Source organism: Fringilla coelebs (assembly GCF_963513975.1).
Source record: "Fringilla coelebs genome assembly, chromosome: Z".
In the NCBI taxonomy this organism is placed as follows: domain Eukaryota; kingdom Metazoa; phylum Chordata; class Aves; order Passeriformes; family Fringillidae; genus Fringilla; species Fringilla coelebs.
Window position 1 is genome coordinate 21,185,361 of NC_140031.1, and position 23,368 is coordinate 21,208,728.

The window sequence follows — 23,368 nt, forward strand, 5'->3', positions numbered from 1 at the left end:
TCTTGACCTGCATGGGTTATAAAACACAGATTTAGGTTTACCTGATTCTCTCTAGACAGACATGGCTGAGTAGGGAACAGCTGGTCAACTAAAGGGAAAGAAGCAAAGGCACAGGCTGATTGGCATTGATCTTCCTATTTGCACCCGGGATACCATTGGCCTTCTTGGCCACAAGGACACACTGCCAGCTCATAGATCAGTTTGTCATCTTATTCAGGCTTGGGAGCTCGAAATGTTCATTCAACATCCTGGCTTTTTGTTTACATTACCTTTGTAGAGTTAAAAATTGACGGTAAGCTATACAAATCCTTATTTCATGGAATGCACATGGAGTCACAATATTAGCATTTAATAGAGGTGTTAATTCCCAACAAACAACTGTTACTTAGACATGCAGGGAGACAAAAAATGGAGAAATTATCCTACTCTTTTGACACATGCCCCAACGTTCCTGATTGTTGAAAGTACTGATGAAAGAGCTTACTCCTAGCTTTTTTTCATAAGGAAGATCTGTTCTTCATCACTGCCTTGATTTGCTTCAATTTACTTGTCAGGATTCTTCTAGGAGCTACAGCTTTCGGCTAGCTCTGTTTCAGTCTAAACCAGCTTCTCTTAAAAACTGGCAGTCCTTTTTAGGCTATGAGAGAAAATGGATTATCTCTTTCTACAGCTTTTCTTCTGCTGTACTGATTCAATCCCTCCTGAGGAAAAAGCTCTACACCGAACTTTTGGGTTCTGAGCATATCCAGGGCCTAAGAAGAAAGACTTCAAAGAATGCTGAAGATACTGTGGAGCCGCAGGAGGGTCTCAGGGAATTTCTATGTGTATCTCCTCAGGGTCCAACAATTAGTTGGATAGAGATTTCTGAACCTGCTGACTGTCAATTTTCTTATTTAATCACAAATCTGAATTCCGTAAGTTTTTTTTTGCAAGTTCATATTAATCTTACAACATATTTTATGGCAGTGAGTTTCATAATTTAATGCTTTAAAGCTTTATGTGAAGTACTTTCATTTAAATCTATTCTGGTACTTTACTTGGATGAGATTTGATTTTGGTATGAAGAATAATGAATATTGCATCTTCTTCAGAGAATTTTTTATAAACTGTCCTATCTCTTCAGTGCTTTAATTTGGGTTTGGATTTGGGAGGTGGGTGGTATGGGTTGTTATTTTTCTTCTTTTTAAACACAAGAGGCTACTGAGTGTTTAACATTTTTTCTTCTACTTATTGTCACAACATAAGCAGTCATCCAGTGGCAATGAAGTATTTGAGCAGTGTTAATAAATAAGGTGAAAGGATAGCAGAATACAAAGCTTAAACAAAATGAAAGAGAAGATCCCAAAGAGACAATGCTATAAGCCAAAAAATGTAGTTATTCAAATTCTTAATTAAAAATACTGTAAGGTAAATAAATGTGTATAGATTAGTCAGTCTCTAGAGCGCATAAGAGACATTAAACCCCAACAGGAGGGTAGTTACACAAGCAGTATGAACCAAAAAGAAATCAATGTTCATGCACAACAGCACACACCACATTCTATAATCATGCTTAATCACCAGTTGTGAGGGTAAAATAACAAGCATTCACTCAAAACTACACAAGATGAATGATTTTTTTTTTGCTTAACATTTAACTGGTCTAAAAAGGGCAATTATACTGGAACTTATATTAGATTGGTTCCCCTTGCCTCTCCTATGCATCCTTACATCATCTTTACAAGTCATCACACCAAATCACATAAACACCATTCTAAAAACCATCACACAAAAACATTCTATGATAGTATAAACTCTTTATTTTTCAATCAACTAAAGAATCACCCAAGCTCCCTCCTCAAACTACAATCTGGTTAAAAATGATAATTTAGTCAGTACAGATAAGCAAGAGTAGAATTTTTGTACTCAATACAATCCAATAAAAATGGTTACAGAAAAGACAGATACAATGCAAAGGATACCAGCATTGAGTCAGAAGGTAATTCTAAACTGACAGAAGCTATAGAGATCAACAGAGCAGAGACACATTAAAAGCCTTGATAAACTAGGTCTGGAAAAGTGAAGACAGATACTGTAAGGCAATATAGCATAACACAAAGTGGGCCTTTTTGGAAGGGTGCAGTGAAAGGCACAGACTCAACATCTGCTGCCCTTTGCACAGAAAGATGTGTCAGCTTTCCTGAGTGTTTATCTTGGAGCCAGTAAAATTGTTTGCAAAGGCTCTGAGAAACAAACGAGGCATAACACATTCTTGAGAGGATATCTCTCTGTTAGCTCCAAATGTTTGCAAGGCCACGCACAGGAGTGGTGTTATTCTGAATTTTGCCTCTACAGAATACAAGAAAATACTAAAGGAAATAGAGACAACTTCAGGCAATCTAAGAAATCTAATCCATAGAAGTAATGTGTAAAGTATGGTTTTTAAAGTTAAAAGGACTGTTAAACATATTTGTCTATTACATTAATTAGCATCTTACAGAAGTAGTGAAAAAAACCTTCCATAATGCAAATCTTGATATAACACTGAAGGCCAAGTATAAGCAGTTAAAATACATGACTATTTTTTCTTTCTCCACATTTTATGCTCTTAAATATCCAATTTAAGAATAAAAAAAAAACAAACAATATAAAAGAACACAAAAATTGTCTAACAAGAAGTGATGTTTGATATTAAGAAAGCTTACGTATGTCCTAGCCTTCAATTAAAAGCACTGGTATTGTTTTGTTTTCAAGTGTGTGTGTGTAGGTCACATTGCTTGTGAAAAATTTTGGAGGCGCACTCTGTTTGCATCTTCTGGATGTCTCAGGGCCATTCCATGTCGCAGAAGCAGCTCAATATAAGGTGGCCAAAATGACTCATTGATTGCTACATAAGGATCATGTGGCATGGCCAATATTCTGTTTATCAGTATCTGAAACACCAAAAGGTTAAGATTTAGGAAATTAACAAAACAGCTAGATTTTATCTGCTTTAACCAAAGTTTTACAAATTACTGTGATGTAGGCAATATAAGATATAAAGGACTACAGAAGAAATATGAGACCTGTTCAAAGCAGAAGTAAAGCAAAGGACTTCCAATTAGCTAAATAACACCTTTTTTGATGTAAAAATTAGAACCAGAATTCTCTTTAATTCCAGAATAAATGTAGATTAAATGCCTTACGTAATTATTATCTACAGAATTAGTTAATAGCGTTAAAAACAAAATCAGTTTTGTCCTTCTTTTTCAGTTCATGGAGATCATATTCATGCCCTCACGATATTGCTCATGGGGAGTACCGCACACATTACAGTGTGTGCAGTTACCCATCCCAGGGTACTCTTTCTATTTATCCTAGATATTTCATCTTCTCAGACCTTTTAAATGTTATACTGTCCCAATTTCAGTAAGTACAAAATAAAGACAAATTCAGAATACTTGCTACCAGATTTTATATTTTTGCATTTATTATTATATTATTATTATTAGATAATATATTATTATTATATATTATCTTGAAGCTAGAACAACATGACTCAACAAAGAAAAACCTTCCAGACTACAAAGATAAGGGACATTGACACTTTAGGTCAGGATGTTGAAATTCAAAATGAGTCTGAATTTTTCAAATAGTGTGTTCTTCCAAACAGAAGTCAGACATTACATGAATATGTTCACATTTTCAGGAGATTAACAATATCAGAAAAATATGAAGGGCAATTTTAAAGCATTAGAACTTCAAAATTCTTTTTCTGTAAGGGCTGTGGCCATCTAAATTCTGATCTGTTTTCAAGCTCTGCCTAATTTGGCATTAACAGGTATGCTGAGATATTTGAAGCATGTAAAATGATTTTGACGATGTAAATCCAAAGCCTGGGCTTTCAACTATAGTACATAGTGGTTAGATAATAACCAAGGAGGTCTCCATGCACTCTTCTTGTAGACACAACATTCTTAATCATTCTAGATTAACTGTCTTAACTAAATATCACATACTGTTATTTATATTAGTAACAAACACTTTATCATCATCATCATCACATCTGAATATTTAAAAATTCCTCAAATCACTACATAGTAAAAACATCTTACCTCTAAAATTTGTTGCAATGTTATCAGTTCTACAACTGGCTCTGCCAAAGAGTTCTGGAAAGATAAACATCCCCCAGTCAAATTAACAAACCCCCAAACCAGTTAAGAAAAATTTTAATATACAAAGTAAAATAATTACACAATTATTTGATTGCAAAGTACACAGTAGATGAAAACTTTTAGTTAGATTTAGTCCTGAGAGTAATACAGGTAGCATTTAAATCTACCAGTTCAAAATCCTACACTTCAAATGTAACATTTTTTGAATTATCAAGAGAGATTTATCTAAAGTGATCATAATGCTTTCATCTGTGTTTACATTTAAATAAAAACAAGTACATCAAATTTATAATAGTGTTTGGAATGTTGGGGGACACAAGACAGATGATGGACCTTGGATCTGGTTAACATAAGAGATTTGATAACAGGATGCCTTGGCAAAAGCAAATGGAACTTTGAAAATTAGACCTAGATAGCAAGAAGATTTAATTAGATAGGTTTACCGGAAAAAGAAAATCCTATTAAACTCTGCAAGCAAGAGACGTTGTTATATACATAAGTTTGTGTATGTGATTTTAATCTAATCATTGTAGTACACACTACTGGTCTCCCTGAAATCATATATAAGCATTTGTATCCCACAATAAAATCAGATTCTGATCACTGAGTCTCCCCATCTCTCTCCATCGCCAACAAAGTAGTACAGAACCTTCTGTGAACAAGATTTGCTGGAGGAAAAAATATTTTTCATGAGCTTTAAATAGATGTTTATAATAGAAATTTGACACAACTCAAGACTTAATTTCAGTCTTAATTAAGTGCCTTAATATTTTTTCATTATTTGACAGTGAATACTTACTTGCTTTGAATTCAACTAAAACATTTATCTTATCAAGGTTAAGAAACAGAATAATTAAAAATTTTGGTGGAATAAAAGGCAATGATAAAATATCACTAGAAGATAACTTGTCTTCCTTTGTAGCAAGCAGATCAAGCCATTTGTCTATAGGGATTCCTTTGGCAGCAATGTCAGTGGATCTGCTTGTAGTGTTGCACAGTAAACCTCATTATTTCATTTTCCAGGTCTATTCTTTTTCCTCACACACTTCTGTTTCAACAAAATAAAGGAGATAATATTCCACTGGCTTTCTCAGCATTGCTGTTGAATATATGAATTTATGACCTAAGATATTACCAGTTGTGCAGCACCTTATATAAACTTCATTTCTGGAACAGAGGAAAGAATACAAGCAAGAAAGAAGAATATTCTGAAAGGCAAGTTCTGGATCCTTTCTCCCAGTCACATTTGTAATAGTCTCACCTACAGAGAGTCAGAAGTTTCAGTTTCCAGGGAGAGCCTGCTGCATGGAAGCTCTGCAAATCCTGGTGTTACATCTATCTATGTGCCCTTATCTCAATATTTGGCTGAGGAAATAGAATCAACATTACCTACCTGCAAAAAGCTCCTTAGGGCAAACATGAAGGTACTTCACAACCTCTGCTGATATATTGCCCTGGTCAAAATTACCACTAATACAATTAAGTACTGCTAATCACTTAGTGTTATACAGTCATTAAGCAGGATGCTCAGCATTTCATTATTTAGCCTGAAAGGCACCTTCTTCACCCTTCCAATCAGACAGATTTACATAAAGAATACTCCTCAGCCTTTGATTTTTTGTATTATTATCTTAAAAAAAATAAAGTAGATTTTTATCCTAGATTTAAAATGCAAAATCATTGTTACTACAGTCACCACCCTATATTAAAGGTGTTGGGCCATAGCAATAGAAGCCAACCTGAGCTGCTATGATGCAGTCTTCACTCCCATTCCCAATCCCAATCCCACATGCCTGTCACCAGGTCAAAGGAGGGTGCAACCAGACCAGTGAGGCCTGGAGCAGTTCAAACTATACTGCAGCCATGTCCTACAGACATCAACCCTGCACATTTGCCCTCACATGGAACCACTGTGAACACCACATGCTTCCACAAAGAAGCAAAATTACTGATGTGCAGAGTTTGGTGCTGCTAGACTGTTGAACCAAGCTGATAGGAGAAGTGAATAATGTGTTCTCCTGAACCAACATAGCAGCTAATTTCATTGCTAAATAATTTCAGTGATTACAATTTGTATTTCTGACACTCAATAAATGTAGGCAAAAATGGCTTGCTGTCCTGCCTTCACAGTCAATTACTTAGAAGCAGATTAAGGGGTACCTGTAGTTAAGCCAAGTGATCCAAGTGAGTCAAAAGGTATAGAAAAGCTATGAATTCACAAAGAGTGAAAAGAAAGAAAAAGAGTGTCAGAAAACAGACTCTGTTTAAGATTTCAGGAAATGCATAAATAAAATATAAGCTGAGGAAAGATAAAACCTTGTGTTGAAATTAATCAAAGTAGTTTTTTTGTTTAAGTGAAGTGATTGGTGACAGGCAACATGGCTTCACTATAGACCATTTACACCCAACAAATTAGTGGCCTTCTACACGAGTTACAGTATTTATGGAAAAGGAGGAACAACTGATGGCATCTACGTGGAGTTGTGCAAAGCATTTGACACTGTCCCTCATGAGACTGTTTCTATAATGGAGAGACTAAGACCAAAATATGTCGTATTTACTAACAACAGGAAAGGAAAGCATTGGTATGCAGAAAAACTAAGATTCAACAAAATAAAGATATTTGAATAATACTTTGAAAATGAACATCATGTCTTGACATCTCCACTTGGTATTTTTACGTGCAAAATATGGGCTTATGTGCAAAACATTTTTTTAAATTAAAAGATCAGGATTCATTAGCTGCAAATTACAGACAGAAAAAGATAAGGGGGTAATTTGTTGCTTTGGTGATGGGTAGTAGGATGAGCTAGTAGTTTTATTTATAATATTGTTTCTTAGCAGGTTGTAAAAAGGATGATTCCGAGTGAAAACAAACATAGACAATGGTTATTACTAGGATATGCTAGAGAATTGAAAAATATTATCTTACAGGAGAACATAAAGGTGTTGCTAGTTCAATTAGCAAAACAAAGAAAGAGAGGATATAACAATGCTGCCACAAATATATCAAGAGGAATAAACACAAGAAAGAAACAGAGCTATTCTAAGGAAAATTGTGGTGTAAGAATACCAATGGATCTGTGTTTCTAACCAGAGTACTGAGGTACTACAAGAAAAAACAAGGAGAAACAGTAGTAAAAAAAATTATTTGTTCCAAAATGGAGCTCAGTGATAATACTGAAGAAATTAAATTATGTAGTTACCTGAAATAACAGGGAATTGGATTAAAGAAATAATTTCAACTTCCGTAATGTTAAGTGTGCCTGAAATCAAAATCAAAACCTGCCTTTTTTCACAGTTTTTTTGTATCTATCAAATAGTAATGGTAATCATTTTATTTTTACTGCACACTTTGAATTTATTATGCAAAATACTCCCTGGCTGCCTACTCTCCCTGAGGTTTTATGATAATTTTTGACCCTGAACAAAATCTGATGGTTAACATTCCAAACTACTCTGTAATTATAAACACTTTTCCTTATTGTTCCAAAAACATTGTTAGACAATTAAAATTTGCTTTGTCAAGGAAAATAGGAATCTACTTACCCAGTCAAGTAAAAAAAAAAAAAAAAGTCAATTTGGACTGAACCTCACACCATTTCCAAATTTGGCATAGCTTGCAGTTCAGTAAGAAATACAGTATATTGCTATGCATCTCATTCGGTAAGGGATATATGCATTAAGAAAAAAAATATCCAGCTGGAAACAGCCTTAAATAATATAAAACAACCTGAAAAATATAAATTAAGCCTAGAGGATCAGCTATAAAAATTATGCTCATTTCAAAATACAACTGCAGGTTCAATGCTAGTGACTTCAAACAGATACTGCATCTAATTAAATATAAATTGAACATTTCAAATTTAATAGGTTAAAAAAAGTCTTACCTTTTTTTTGTTATTTCCACCTGTCTCTGGAGGGGGGTAATGTTCATCCAGGAATTCACCCAAAGCATTCAAGAGTTCTTTCTTATAGGCATTTAATTTCAATACTTTATTTCTCAGTTCATTGAGTTCTCTAATTTTCAAACAGTAAAAACACAGCAACAAAACAAGAGATCAAATCACGTAACTAAAAAGTCCCTCCCAAGTAAAAAAACCCCTTATTATCTATTGTTAGAAATTCAACATCTTTAATCACAGGATACAGTAACATTACTTTCATGTTTCAAATATGGATTACTGAGCAATTATTTGATCTATTAAAACAAGGAATAAATTTTAGGAGTTTGTTTGGTCATTTGCTCCTGTTGATATTTAAATTCTTGAATTTGTAACTCAAAAATGCAGAAATACCTTTTTGTGAGAGGATGTTCAGCTTCTTCCATATTATTAAGAGCCTCTAGCACCCGCTTCTGTTCCTCATACCACTGCTGTTCTCTTTGAAACATGAAAGGTAGGAAATGGCACAACAGATAAATAGTTTCCCTGGGCAGTCAAAAAAAGAAAAAAGCTTACAGCATTTCAAATTCCAAATTATTGTATTACCTTTTCAGATCTTCTTCCAGTGTTTTTTTCTTTGACCGAACTGCTGACAGCACTATTTCAAGATCATTTTTTACTTTCTGCAACTATAAAAGAATAGAAATTAAACTACTGCTTGCAGGTAGCCCAGAGTGTAGTATTTGTTCTATAAATCTGATAAAGGTGGACAATTCTTCAATTCCTTAATAAACATTAAATCCAGCTTAAAATGCAGGAGCTATTCAAAACGTCACTGTGACCAGTTGCTCATTAGTGTCTTCTTGAAGCTCACAGAGTTTAGCAAAATACTTAATTTTACCTGAAGTACACACATGAACTGCTCAGCTGATGAATGGCTGAGGAGAAAATGTCTACAGCACCAGGGCTCTATTGTCTAAACTATTCTAGCTGCTGGCAAGAATGAATCCATGCTACTTGCACTACATAAAATGTACAGAAAATAAGGATGCATCAAAGAAAGACTAACTGCATCCATGAATTAAATGATCCTCAGTGCTATGACATGTGGGACAGGAAATATAGAGAAATAAAACTACTGCAGTCAGAAGCTACAGGCATTGCTGAATCTAGGGAACAGTGGACTCTTATTGGGCTGGGTCTTCCATTACAAAAATCACAGAATGGGTAAGGCTGTGTTGAGGAACGCATTCAGTGCAGGTAGCTCAGGGTGCAGCTGCAGCAGAGCTGCAGATTGAGCTCTTGGTTGAGCTCTGGCAAGAGCCCCAGGCAAGAGGCCATGAGCTGCCAACTCTGTGGAACAGGGGGCCTGGGGACCTGTGGCCCTGCCAGGTGAGGGGACATTGAGATGTGCCAGGAGCTGATGATGCCTGGACTTTCCTGTTTTTGCACTGTGAGGGTATAAAAGCCTTTTGGCTTTGAGGGTATAAAATTCCTTTGTTCTGGGTCCTTCCTCAGAGGCACCCAGCTGAAACTGTTAATCTGTTATTATGCCATGATTAAATTATTTTAAGGATCAGGATGTGTGAACCTAAGGGAAGAAGGAAACCTAGGATTGAGCTGGTAAGGACATGTGATCTGTTTGAGTGTGGGATGTGTAGCTGGAGATGGGCTTAGTGACTGACACCACAGCTCCCAGACTGTTGGACGGGGAAGTTTCCTTAACCATTGTGACAGGCCACAGTGGGTCATGTGGCCCAACTGCCCTGCTCAGGCAGGGGTCATCCAAGAAGAGCACATGGCACAGGCGGCATCCAGACAGTTCTTGACAAACTCCAGCAAGGGAGACTACACAATCTCTCTGGGCAATCTGTTCCAGTGCACAGTAAAGAAGCTTGTCCTTGTGTTCTTGTGCATCCCATGGCCTCCTGTCCTACTGCTTGGCACCAGTGAGAAGAGTCTGGCTCCATTCTCTTCAGACACTTGTATAAATTTATGAGATACCCTGTTAGAGCATATTATCTTCTACAAAATAATTTCTTATATAAGCCTATGATTTGGATGTATTTTTTCTGCTTCCATACAAAATAGGAGCACTTAAGAATTTAGCTCAAAGAAATACACATTCTGAAAATATACTACAGAAACAAATATGCTCCATATATACATCTGAAAAAAACCCTGTAATCCTCAAATATCAGACCAACACGCTAATCAAAATGTGTAACCCAACAACTTTTTAACAGCAGTCAGATTTGCTGTTGTGAGTGATAATAGAAGGCATCAGACCCAGGAATATTCTCAAGTCACATAGCATTCCTATGTCCCATCAGTATAGGATAATGTTACCTGCAAGACATTATTGATTTGCTCTTTCTTCCAATGGAGGAACTCAGCAAACGATTTGCAAATTATTGCCACAAAACTCAATGTCTAAGATAACTGGCTCTTCCATGCAACACATAACATTACATCATTTTCTATGAAGTATGAAATGCAATACATTATAACATTTTGTTTAAAAAAGCACACACAAATATCCTAAAGGCAGGTGTCAGAGGATAGGGTCAAACTCTTTTCAGTGGTACAAAGTGATAGCACAAGGAGCAAGAGGCCTAAACTAAAATACAGGAATTTCCTTCTGAAAATTAGGAAAAACTGCTTTACTGGAGGGTGACTGAGCACTGGAACAGGCTGCCCAGAGAGGCTGTGGAGTGTCCTTCTTCAAAGATATTCAAAAGCCATCTTGACACAATTGATTCTATCTCCAGAGGTCCCTTCTAACTCCAGCTATTCTGTGACAAATCAGCAATTAAAATTCAGCCACAGATCATCTTGAAAACACAATTCCGAGTGGATCTTCTCTCCCGAGCACTTGCACAATGTTAAATGAAAGTAATCTTGAAAAGTACAGTGTGTAGCTTCAGCCCTAGAAATGGACCCTCCTGCATAATGTTAAAGATGAAGTCTTTGCAAGGCATGGTCACCAGATTTCTGTCTCCTGGTGGCACCCAGCACAATAAGACTCCAATCCTAAGTGAGGCCTTGGAGGAGGGATGTTTGACTTGTGCAATAAGTCAGTTTAAAACCTCACTCACTACAACTATGAAATTTTACTAGTCATACTAGAGGGGGAAAAAAAAGCATTAGAACAACATAAAGGGAAGGAAAATACACAGCATTTTAGCAGTCCACCCTAGGAACAGTCATAGGAAAATGTAGCAGTTGCATATATTGGTGGTTTTTTTCCCAACAAAATTTTATTAGACTTACCTCTTCTTTTCCTAATTCTAACAGTACATCTGGACTGGTAGAAATTACTGAAAAATAAAATGAATTGTTTATTTTTTGCATTGGATGATAAAGATTTATTTATACTGAAAAGCAGCTTGGCTAGAGAGAAATTTGTGTAGCTTCTGAAAAACAGTTTGGCTCTCATTAGCAGTTTAACTACATGCTGTGGTGTCCTGCTGGGCAACCTACTATCACTATTCAGTAAATTAAATTAGACTGAAAAAAGTGCAGTGTTAATGCTTGTGTGTTGTTTTTATATGTGAACTAGCTCCAAGTACATTGGTGCAGGTGCATAATGAATAAACAGCACATTTCAAGACAACCAAGCCTGATTTTTTCAGCAGAAGGCATTCCATCAACATTACCAATGTAGGCAATCAAATTCTTCCAGTCCTCCAATTCCTTGCTAAATAACCTCCTAAATGCTTGATCAAGACTACAGAACCTAGTTTTAATAACTTCAGAAGCATGTCACCATCCTTACTGTTCACAAGAACAGTAGGGAGATGAATGGCACAGCAAGGCCAATATCCTAACTCAAAACACTGAGCAACAGCAATACCTAAGTGAAACCAAAGTACAGTTCAAGAAGATGAAAATTTTTCTCCAGAATGCTTCTACAAAATGCAGTGATTTATGAGTCATGCATTTTCACAATAAAAAGTGAAATTCTTGTTTTTTACAGCATTAAACAGATTCCAGTCAATTCTCCATGTCAACTTGCAGCCTCTGCACAAACATATTACTTTTTGGAACGATTTCAATATATTAACAGGAGAAATGAAAGCTATTCTAACAGATTAAAATCTTTATAAGGCAGAGTTTTTTGTGCAAGTTTGGGCTTGAAATCTCTAATCTTACAAATAATTACTTAAATAAAAATTCCTTAATCAAAAAGGAAATCTTTAACCCTCTCATGACAGCATTAAACATCTCCTAAATACACATAGTCTATGTAATAAATTCAGGAAAGGACTTTCTTTTGTAATGTACTTACCTCAAAAAATTTAAGAAGCTTTAGATTAGTAGTTTTAAAAGCACTGTTTGTTCTGAGATGAAAATCAGAAAAACTGCTGATGCATCAAAAAATGCATTTAGATTAAATGCTTCAATAAAACTCCTTTTAATTGGAAAATTACTGTTTCTAAATCCTGACACAAAATTTGAGTACTCTGCTCCCAATTAAGCTTAAGAGCTGCAGGAGACAGTGGTCTGTGATTTATTACAGTAAGATTTATTTATTTACATGAATATACTACCTACATGTGATAAAATTCATTGGTGAGCTTTTATTCACATTCACTGGCATATTTGAAAAAAACCCATACAATTCTTTCTCCTGCTACTTACTGCTGACCTGATTTTTATAAGCCTTCCCTTACCAACTATTATCAATTTTTACAACTGCCTCATAACACTCCTTTATTTCTAGATACCTGATCCTGAGTTCATGCTTGCCATTCACTGTTCATATTGTGTGAGTATCAGAATAGAAGGCCCTGAGTTCCTGGGAAAGAAATCACTAGCCATAATTTAGTGAAGGAACAATGCAGATCTAAAACACTGGGACAACATACCTATGCCAGCTGCTGCTGTAAATTCACTGCTTGCTCAATCCACAATCAATTAAATCTTTTTCAGTTTTGTTGAATCACTACACTTGCAAAAATCTAAGATCAGAGAGAATTGCCTAGTGATACAAAGTACAATTACTAAGAAAAATACTACCAGATGCTAGGAATGTAAAAGCAACTACTATGCACATGTTTATACAGAAACTCATATTAAAATAAAACAAAAAGGTATTTGGCAGAATACTGCTATTTTGCACAGAAAACCAGAAATTATGCAGAGACCACAACTGTTTGAAATGGTTTAAAATATGGTTGCTTTCACTTCCTGATTTTGCAAAGGAAAAATTTAAATTTTATTTTTGTAAGCCAAAAGCTTTTTTAGAAGTTTTAATTCAGCTGATTTAGCAGATCTAGAGCTACATAAATAATACCAGAAATTGAGAAAGAAAGACGCTAAAGTAAAAGCTTTGCAAAAATAAAATTCGCATTGTGAATTCAAGTCTGTTTGCCAATACTGTGCTAAAAAAAATGTAGAACTGCCAAGCTATAACCTCTGAAAATAAGGCTTAAGACTGAAATGCTGACAGGTCCTCATTTACAGGAAATGAACTAGCCACTACTAAAAGCTAAAACCAAAGTAACAAGACAGGCTGACATTCATGCTCTATTAGTAAATTGTATTAAATCAGTATTTCTACTATTTTTATTTAGATAAAATCAGACAATGTTTTCAATTAAGTAATTCCTCCTTCAGAACAAACAGTAGGTAGAAAGAAGCCAAGACAGACAAACAAGCTAAGTGGACTCCTCATTTTCATATAAGCCCCATAATTCTATTCAAATTCTTAGCAGGAATTTTTTCTTCCACTGGAAAGGGAGCCAAAAAAGGCAGAGATTCCGTTGTAAAGTATTAATTATAGACAAGTCTCTATTAAAAAATTAAAATTTCTAACAAGAAATATTATAATCTGGGAAAAAGTAAGAATGGTTGAACAAAGCAAGTCTCCAAGCCAAAAACATAGGCCAAGGATATTTTTAAGCCAATAGCTCGAAGTTTAATATACATATTTTAGTACGGAAATCTAACAGCCTCAGGTATTTTACCCAGATAAAAACTAAGTTCTTTCAATTAATTTGCTTTAAGCCAGCAACTTATTCATGAACTGCAGCCAGGAACCAGTATGTTCCAAATTCATTCAATGACATGCCTTTGGTCTTCATACCTCAGAAGCACTGGAGGCTGACAGTTCTTGGAGTGAGGCTTACAACACTGAACTATGAATTTATTCTAATACAGCAACAGTATCTGTTTACACAAAAACAAAACCCACCCCCCCCCAAAAAAAAAAAAACCAAAAAAACCACCACCAAAAAAACAACAACAAAACTCACCCACAAACCAAACCAAAAAAAAAACCCCAACAAAAAATAAAACAAAAAAAAAACTAAAAAAAAAAACCCAAACCAAAACAACAACCATAAAAAAACCAAAAAAACCAAACCAAAAACAACCCCACAATTCCCAGCTTCTCTTATTTAGTGATGCGATGCAGCAAATACATAGACTTCGATAAAAGTTGGAGAACTGCCTCTAATGTTCTAATGTTGATCTGAAAAGGCATTTCAATTTGGCTAAATGACAAAACATTGGAAATCACCACATGCTGTCTGTAACACATTCCTATAATTTTGCAAATACTAAAAAAACAAGCCTTTACCGGCATAAAAATATTCAATTGAGTCAATATATTAATTTAAAGATTAACTAGAAGTTTTACTGGATTGCAGGTGCTAACAGGTCTTTGATGGGAGACATAACCATTAAACTACCAGAACATTAATGATAGTGTAGTGTGAACTGTTTTAGGAATGTCCACATGGGACATCTGAAAAGAAAGATTACTTTACTCACACTTAGATCCTGAATGCTTTTATTTCCAGTGTCTGGCCACAGCCTTGCAAGACATTCAAATCTATCAGCAGTGGTGCTTATGTACAAAGAGAACTTTGAAGAACCAGGAATTGATACCTTTTGACTGATAAAGCCTAACAAATATAAGAACTACCACTAGTCTCAGTGGTTTGTGCTTCTCAAGATCAGTAAGTGTTCTGGATTCCTGTGTTATTTAAAAATTTTAGCTGCTCTTACCACTTCATCCTGACTTGAAATCTCCAATCCCTGTTAATTCACAATAGGTATTTCACTACTGTGTAAAAGGCTTAGCACTAAAGGTCTATTTCAAAATTTCAACTGTCACACCACAATACTACAAACCTTTAATCAGAAAAATAATCAGAAGATGTATGGTTAATGTATCAGCTTCTTAAAAGACAAAATGAAGACAATATTATTTGCCAAAATATTTCTGTTCTAAAAACAAAATACAAATAAAAGATAGAGAAAAAACAATCACACAGAAAAGATATGAAAGAGGGTGCCAGGATAATTAACCTTTCTTATTTGGTTAGGAGATCTCCTAATAGTTGTTTTTCCATTTAACTGACTGATGAATAGTAATATGAATCATGCACATGTTTGTCCAGAATCATAGGATTAAGTTATAGTGGAATTCACTTTTAATTTCAAGTTGACTTTAGAATTGAAGTGCAAAAATAATGAAGAAATGAAACATACATGCAACTTTTTAAAGTAGCATTATTTTAAGTAGTTATGGAATGAAAATACAATCAGCAAACATTCAATATACACATGGCCCAGACGAAAAACTTTGCAGAAGTTTATATAACCATTCTTTACAAGGAAACAGTTACTTACATTCAGGATTTCTTGCTTGCCACTGACGAAAATCTACTGCTAAAGCTTTCCATTGCAGCATTAACAAGGAAAGCTGTGTAACAAGAAAAGAAGCATCTCTTGAAGTGTGTTGAGTTGCATTGGCATAAAATGAGGTAGAACAGGATAGAAATTGAACTGTTAAGTTGATACAGCAGAAAACAAGAGCATCTATTACAGTAGAACACTACTTTCTTCAAAATATTTTACAGTAACTCACAGCGATCACAGAATGTTTCTATTATTTTTTCAAAAGGGGGAAATGAGAAAGACTCAGAGTTGGCAAAGTTGTGAAGGCCCTTCAGAGGAAGGTTCATACAGGTAAAGAAATGCTTTCTAATGGTGTAATTTCTGTCAATGCTGTCACCTCCCTTTGCAGATCTTTGAACCATTCCCCCACATAATATCACTGGGTATCAGGTAGAAGATATCAGCATCTCCCTCTCCACTTCCCTGAGGAAGATGTAGAGGAATCAGGGCACTGCTCAGCTCCTTCTCTAGAAAGCAGAGAAGCCCAGACTCCCCAGCAGTTCCTCACAGGACATGCCTCCCAGCCTCTCCCCAGCTTCGTTGCCCTCTGGAAGCACTCCAGGACCTTCATAACCTTCTTAAGCTGTGGGGCGCCGAGCTGCCCGGAGCACTCCAGGTGAGGCTGTTCAGCGCTGAACACCGGGATAATCCCCTCTCCTGGGGCCGGCAGTGCCGTGCTCCAGGCTCCCAGGACGCCGTCTGCCCTCCGGGCTGCCAGGGCACGCTGGGCTCACCCCAAGCTGCCGTCAGCCAGCGCCCTCAGATCCCTTCCCGCAGGGCTGCCCAACGGCCGCTCCTTTCCTGCTGTGTTTGCTCTCTTAGACGCCACGCCAGCGAGGACTGGCCGATGTCTCAGCTAGCTAGATCCCTCTGCAAGGCCTCTGGTCCCTCCAGGGCGCCAACGGCATCGTCCAGTTTGGAGCCATCAGCCAGTTTGCTCACGGTACATTCCAATCCTTCATCCAGATCGCTCATAAACACATGGAACAGAGCTGAGCTGCACCCTGGGGAACACTGCTGGTGGCTGGTCACCAGCCAGGCACAGCCCCAGTCACTGCACCCCGCTGAGCTCTATGCTTCAGCCATCACACTGTGAACCTGCTCATCCCACAGCTTCACAGATGTCCAGAAGGATGCTGTGAGAAACAGCATAACAATGATATTTAAAAAGAAGAAATTACATATGCACTAATTAGGAAAAAGTCCAAACAGGTATTGAAGCTACACCCCCTTCTCCTCCCATTTTGCTGTCTATGTTAGTAATTTATCAGTTGCATTTTTCAAAGTTAGGAAGACAAAAATCTGTCCTTATCTCGATTCCTGAGGCTTCAGTTATATTTCCACTCCCCAGTCGAGATGAGCAGGGGAGTGATGGAACAGCTAAACTGGCCAGATAGGATTAAACCCGTAACAGGGAACCGGCAGGTGAAGTGGTAAAGCCACTATCCATGATATTTGAAAAGTCATGGCAGTCTGGTGAAGATCCCACCAACTGGAAAAGGAGACACACAACCCATATTATTAAGAGAAAACCAAAAATCTGCAAACTACAGATGGATCAGTCTCGCCTCTGTGCCCAGCAAGACCAAGGAGCAGATCCTTCTTGAAATTACGCTAAGATGTGGAAAATTAAGAGACAACTGTTGTTAAGCAACATGAATTTAAGGGCAAATCACACCTGGGTTGCTTCCTATAACAGCATTAGGGCATTGGTGCATAAGGGAAGAGGTACGGATGTCATCTGTTTGGGAACTGTGCAAAGAATTGTTGAATTGACTGTACACTCACAGGTACAGTCAACAGTTCAGCATTCAGGTGAAGATCTGTGATGAGGGGGCATTCCATAGGCCTTGTTTCTGAGGCAGGCACTATGTAACATCTTCGTCAGGGACATGGACAGTGGGATCAAGGGGCACCCTCAGCAAGTCACTGACAGCACCAGGCTGTGTGGGACAGTTGACACACTGCAGGGAAGGTACGGCATTCAGAAGGACCTGGACAGGCTTGAGAGCTGCACTAGTATGAAACTTATGAAGTTCAACAAGACCAAGCACAAGGTCCTACAGCTGGGTCAGGGGAACCCCTAGTATCAATACAGGCTGACTAAAAGCAGTCCTGCGAAGAAAGATCTGGGGATCTTGGTGGATGAGAAGTTGGAAACATGCACTTGCAGTCCAGAAAGCCAACTGTAACCCCCTGCATCAAACGCAGCATGGCGAGCAGGTAGGTCAAGGTAGGTGATTCTGCCCCTCCACTCTGCTGTGGTGAGACCCCACCTTGAGTGCTGCCTCCAGCTCTGGAGTCCCCAACATAAGAAGGATGTGAACTTGCTCAAGTAAGTCTGGAGTAGAACCACAAAGATGACTGGAGGGCTGGAATACCTCTCCTATAAATACAGGTGAGGGGATTTGAGCTTGTTCAGCCTGGAGAAGGCTCCAGAGAAACACTACATGACCTTCCAGTACCTGAATAGGGCCTAAAAGACAGAAGAGAGACTGTTCACAAGTGCATGTAGTGATAGGGCAAGGGGAAATGGCCTTAAGATAACAGAGGGCAGGTTGAGATTAGATACTAGGAAGAAATTCTTTATTGTGTAAGCACAGAACAGGGGGACCAGAGAAGCTGCAGATGCCCCATCCCTAAAAGGGTTCCAGGCCAGGCTAGAAGGGGCTTAAAGCAACCTGATTTAGCTGAAGGTGTCTCTGCCTATGCCTGGGTTAGAACTAGGTGATCTATAAGGTCCTCTCTAACCCAGGCTATCCTGTGATTCTACAGTCTTAACAGAAAATTAAGTATTTTTAAAAACTCAACTGTCTTACCTTGGCATCTGATGGTAGCAGTGTCTGTGTTCCTAGAAGCATTAACTTGCTCTGACACTTGGTAGAAACAAAAAGAAATAAAACACAAAGAAAGTTTGTTTACTCTTTTCTTTTGTAAGAAAAACATGCAATTCTTAGAAATTTAAACACAACTTTTTAAATATAGAAATAAAAGAATTTTAACTTGGATCCTTCCACATCCCTTATACCCTAAGCCAGAAGAGCAAATTAAGAAATGTTTTGAAACCACAGCACAGTAAAGTACAACTTAACTAACTGTGAAGGAGAAAAGTAGCAGCTGGGCGTGTCATGGACAAGGCTGAACAGGGAAGCTGCTGAAAAGTTAACACGCTTTCTGCTACACTTCTGGCTTTCCAAACTGATTGCCCAAACAAAGCAATCATATTACAATACGTATTTTTAGTTTTAAGTCATTTAGGGCAGTATACTGTACAGTTCAGAAGTGGTCTGACTTTTGGGAGAATACTACATCAGCTCTCATGACTGCAATGGGATGTATATGCAGTGTGAAATTCAGCCCACTACAAATATCCAAGACATAGAGAGGTGACACCTGGTAAATTCTCTTTTTTATTAACTGTCACCAATCTAACTTGCCCATAACAAGGGAGGATGTGCTCCACTAAGCAAGAGAACTACTAAGCGGTACTTTGAAAACCTTGCTGTTAACATCTGGATACCAGAACACTGTATAGGATTTCTCCTACAAAAACTGTTCATGATGACACACAATCATTGGAACATTACATGCAACCATGTAACCTAGGAGCTAATTAAATGACTATTAGTTTAAATGTTTTGCTGAAACATGAACATTTTGAGTCCAGGTTGCAAAATTGAAATAATAAAAATCCAACTATTTTCATCAACTTTCAAAAATAACACATCACTTCTTGTATTATTTTGGGCATGCTGGGAATGAGATACAAGATATCAAATATTTTCAATCACATTCAAAATAGTAAACATTCAGATTTCCCTTATAATTTGAAAATTTTAGAGAAAGTTCAGGTCCTCCAAACAAAAGTTCAGAAACTGAGACATAGAATTCCCCGCCACTTGTTACATGCGAACTTATCTGAATACTCAACAAGAAATAAATCCCATTAGTCTTTTTAAATCAACTTGTGTAAAATTATTGCACTGTGAGTTGTCTGTACTTTCTTCTACTTGAAGTTTGGAAATACTTTTACTTATGTTTCTGCTATTTTATTGTTTTGAACCTACATCTCAGAACTCAACCAAATAGCATATATAGCAGAAAACTGAGTGAAGTGATTAAGACTCTGAAAATATAATTTAGAATATAATTTTTCATCAGATTCAGCAGAATCTTAAAGGAAGAACAGTATTCCCTAAGAACAGACAGAAGTTTATCTTCTCAGGGAATCCAGAAAATAAAAATAACCAGCTCTAAACTGTTATTTGTTAACATATTGTACTATGTACAAGAGAGAAGTTTTAACCATGACAATGTAACTGAGTTTGCAAGGGAGTAAGCATAGGGAGATATCATTGTCCTCCTCTGCCTCTCTTTCCTCCTATTCTCTCTCTCCTCTAAGATCCAAAGGACCTGTGAAATGGATTCCCATCTTTTGTGAGGTTGAAGAGAGAAGGGTCTCTGTATGCTGGTATTACCGCAACACAAATAAATTGTTTCATTTTCCATAATTTTAATATATACTCCCACACTAAATCATAACATCAGCACATTGACACTACAAGGCATTCCTCACCCCTCCCAGCACTTCTACATTTGACCTTTCTGAAGATATTATTTCTTTTTTTTTTTTTCTGTTTCTGATTTTTTTGTTTGTTTGGGTTTTTTTGGTTGGTTGGTTTGGTTTTATTGAAGTGGTTTCTTTGGAGGGTGGGGCAAGCATGTGGTGAATACAATAATTGTGAAAAAGCTTTATAATAAACTTAGTCTACCATTTATATTTGCATACCTCTTCCATCTGCTTCCAAATACTCTCACATTCATGCAAGAGTTCTTCCTTGGCAGTGCCAGGATCAGCTGTGTTACTGTTTTCTGATAAACATTCAGCCTAAGAAGCCAAGAGAACAGTTAGCATGTAGATCTACAAAAACTGATTACTTATCATACCTGCCATTTCAGATCAGCTATCTAACAGAATAAACTCCCTTAATCTAAAGCTTTTAGCTAATTCCTCTAATTTTAGAAAGCACCTAGCAATTAAGTAAAATCAGCAAACTATAAAATTAAGTTAAATTAGAAGACACTAATAATTTACTTTTAAAATTGAATGACAAAGTCCTACATTTTCATACCTGCTTTGATTACTTGCAATGGCTTCCTTATTTTCCAACAACTTTATTATAGAAACAACAAGAGAATCTCACATCTACAAAGCCACACTCTACCTCTATTTATCTACAATATATTATATTTTATACAAATATTTATTTTTGAGCAGTTACTTCTGCTCTGACAATAAACATGGTGATCTATTTATTTCTCTTTCATTTGAATTCAGAATATTTTTGATTAACAAATTAAGCACCCTCAAAGTTACTAGAAAAACAAACAAAAGAACCTGAAAGACATGCAGATAACCAAGGAAAGAGAGCACCTGGACAGCCAAAATAAAAATCAATCCAAGTTAAGTTAAAAACTTTGAGAAACTGTTGGGTCAGAAAGAAACAGCTGGAATTAAATTTATGAATTTGTATGTTTTTCACTTAAGAGATACCTGAATGACAGCAGCAATTAACAGGGGAAAATAAGAAGGACTAAAATTTTTTCCTAGGGAAAACAACCAACAGGCTAGATGTACCAGATGCAAGAAGCCTTTAAAAATACCTTAGTGGGTCACTAGGCCTACCAAACACATAAAGAATAAACAGAAATATTAAAAATAGATCATGATCAAGAGAAGAATTACACTTTTCTACCTTTTTAATAAAGCATAAATTACTAACTCAATCTTTTGTTCTTTTTCAGAACAAAAACACAGCATCAGAGAGAATAATGTCGAAACCCCTGTTTAAAAGGAGTTAAATATTCTACTAGTACTTGCAAAGTTCAAACACCTCATAGCAAAGTGGATGAGGAAAGAAAATCAGAACATCTCACTGAATGCTGGAATTACACTAGAGAGCACATATGCAGCCAATACTTCTACTAAGTCTTCCTGGCAAATTTGTTGCATTTAAAACAGAACACTACAAAATCTATCTAGGCTACCATGATCTTATAAGAACTAATGAACATAGATTTTGGAAAGGAAGATCATTATCTTCTTAAGAGTCTTGGAATGTCTCCATAATATAAAACAGAACCAGTCCCCATAATTTATTAATACTTCTGAAATGCCTCCAGCAAAGACTGCCCAGAAGGAAGAAACTAAGAAAGAAACTAAGCAGTCTTAGTTTTTTTCTCAGACAAAAAAGGAGCCAAAGAGGGTCTGGGGGGATAAAGGGGAGAGAGAAGAATAAGAGGGAGAAAAAGAGCCCCAAGCTTTGGAAATTTGAAAGGCTCGTGGGGTGGGATAAAAACCTATTCTGCTCATATTGCCTGCAATACTATAATTAATCACCATGAAAGCATTATATGGAATAATATTGCTTTCTCTTCTCTGAAGAAAAAGCCAGAAAAACTCCATCACACAAAAATGATTAAATTATTCTGTTGTCAACTTTAAATTTCCAGATCAGTTTTATACAACATTTCAAAATTTACATATTGTGAGACATGACAGGGCTCTCACAAGCTAAACTGACTTGCCATCCTTAATGCTGTGCTCTTAACTACCTTACACTGTACACACACTCAAATGTCACTTTTGGATGTTATTTTCTTGTAGCTTGCAGTTTTTCCTATTTCAGTATGCTTAAATTACATTTCTATTTCCACACCACACCTGAAAACTGTAAGTTTTTTTGGGTTTAATATTAATGTCTTCCAGTTTCAACAAGTTATTCCTTCTTACCTTGTTTTAGGACTACATAATTAGTTAAGAAATATACACATGCCCAAGTGAAGGCACTATGTTAGCCAAGGCTTAACGAAAAAATCACAGAATGGGTCACAGAATGGAAGGGACCAGAGGGGGTCATCTGGTCCAACCTCCTGTTGTCAGCAGGGTCATTCCAGAGCACACGGCACAAGATTGCGTCCAGATGCTGCTTGAGTATCTCCAGTGAGGGAGACTCCACAACCTCTCTGGGCAATCTGCTCCAGTGCATGGTCACCTGCACAGTAAAGCTCTTCCTCATGTTCAGGTAGAACTTCTTGTGCATCGGTTTCTGCCCATTGCCTCTCGTCCGATTGCTGGGCATCACCGAGCAGAGCCTGAATCCGTTCTCTTGGCACTATCACTTTCATACGCTTGCACACATAAGGAAGGCGAAATGCGGCCTGTGACCAAGCGGGAAGACGGGGAGGAAGGGGAGAGTAAAGGGACAGAAAGTCTGTGAAAGAGACACGAAGCCAGCTTGGGAAGCAAAATATCGGCAGGGTATAAACGAAATAGCAAAAGCGGTGAGACGGGGAGCCCCCGCGCCCCCGACGCCAACCCCTGCAGCACAACGGCGGCAAGACGCGAGGCGGGACCTCCCCGCTCACAACCGAGGGATGAACGTCGCCCCTTCCCAGCCGGGAAGCCACCGCCCACCCTGCAAAGCAGCCCCGCGGCCGAGAACGCCTCTCGGCGCCGAGGTGTCGGAGCGCCGGGATGCCCGTGAGCGCCGGGAGCCGCCCGGCACCCACCCGCCGCGCCTCCCGCCCGTTAGTACCATGGCGCCTTCCCGCCGTCTGATCCGCGGCGCGCACGTCACTCGCAGAGCGCCCGGTGCG

At 37.4% G+C, this 23,368-nt stretch overlaps 1 protein-coding gene across 2 annotated transcripts; it reads right to left on the reverse strand.

Moving 5' to 3' along the window:
• Nucleotides 1–1,792: 1,792 nt before the first annotated feature.
• CENPK (centromere protein K) lies at nucleotides 1,793–23,336 on the reverse strand. 2 transcript variants are annotated; one of them, XM_084224589.1, is made up of 10 exons: nucleotides 23,308–23,336; nucleotides 20,499–20,597; nucleotides 18,529–18,585; nucleotides 15,662–15,734; nucleotides 11,291–11,337; nucleotides 8,624–8,706; nucleotides 8,432–8,515; nucleotides 8,024–8,153; nucleotides 4,074–4,127; nucleotides 1,793–2,912 (listed from the first exon to the last, which is right to left on the reverse strand). In XM_084224589.1, the coding sequence occupies exons 1-10, from the start codon at nucleotides 23,308–23,310 to the stop codon at nucleotides 2,748–2,750; spliced, it is 795 nt and encodes a 264-aa protein (XP_084080715.1). In that variant the 5' UTR covers nucleotides 23,311–23,336; the 3' UTR covers nucleotides 1,793–2,747. The 2 variants fall into 2 exon arrangements, with proteins under 2 accessions (XP_084080715.1, XP_084080716.1); XM_084224590.1 differs by lacking the exon at nucleotides 8,432–8,515.
• Nucleotides 23,337–23,368: the final 32 nt, after the last annotated feature.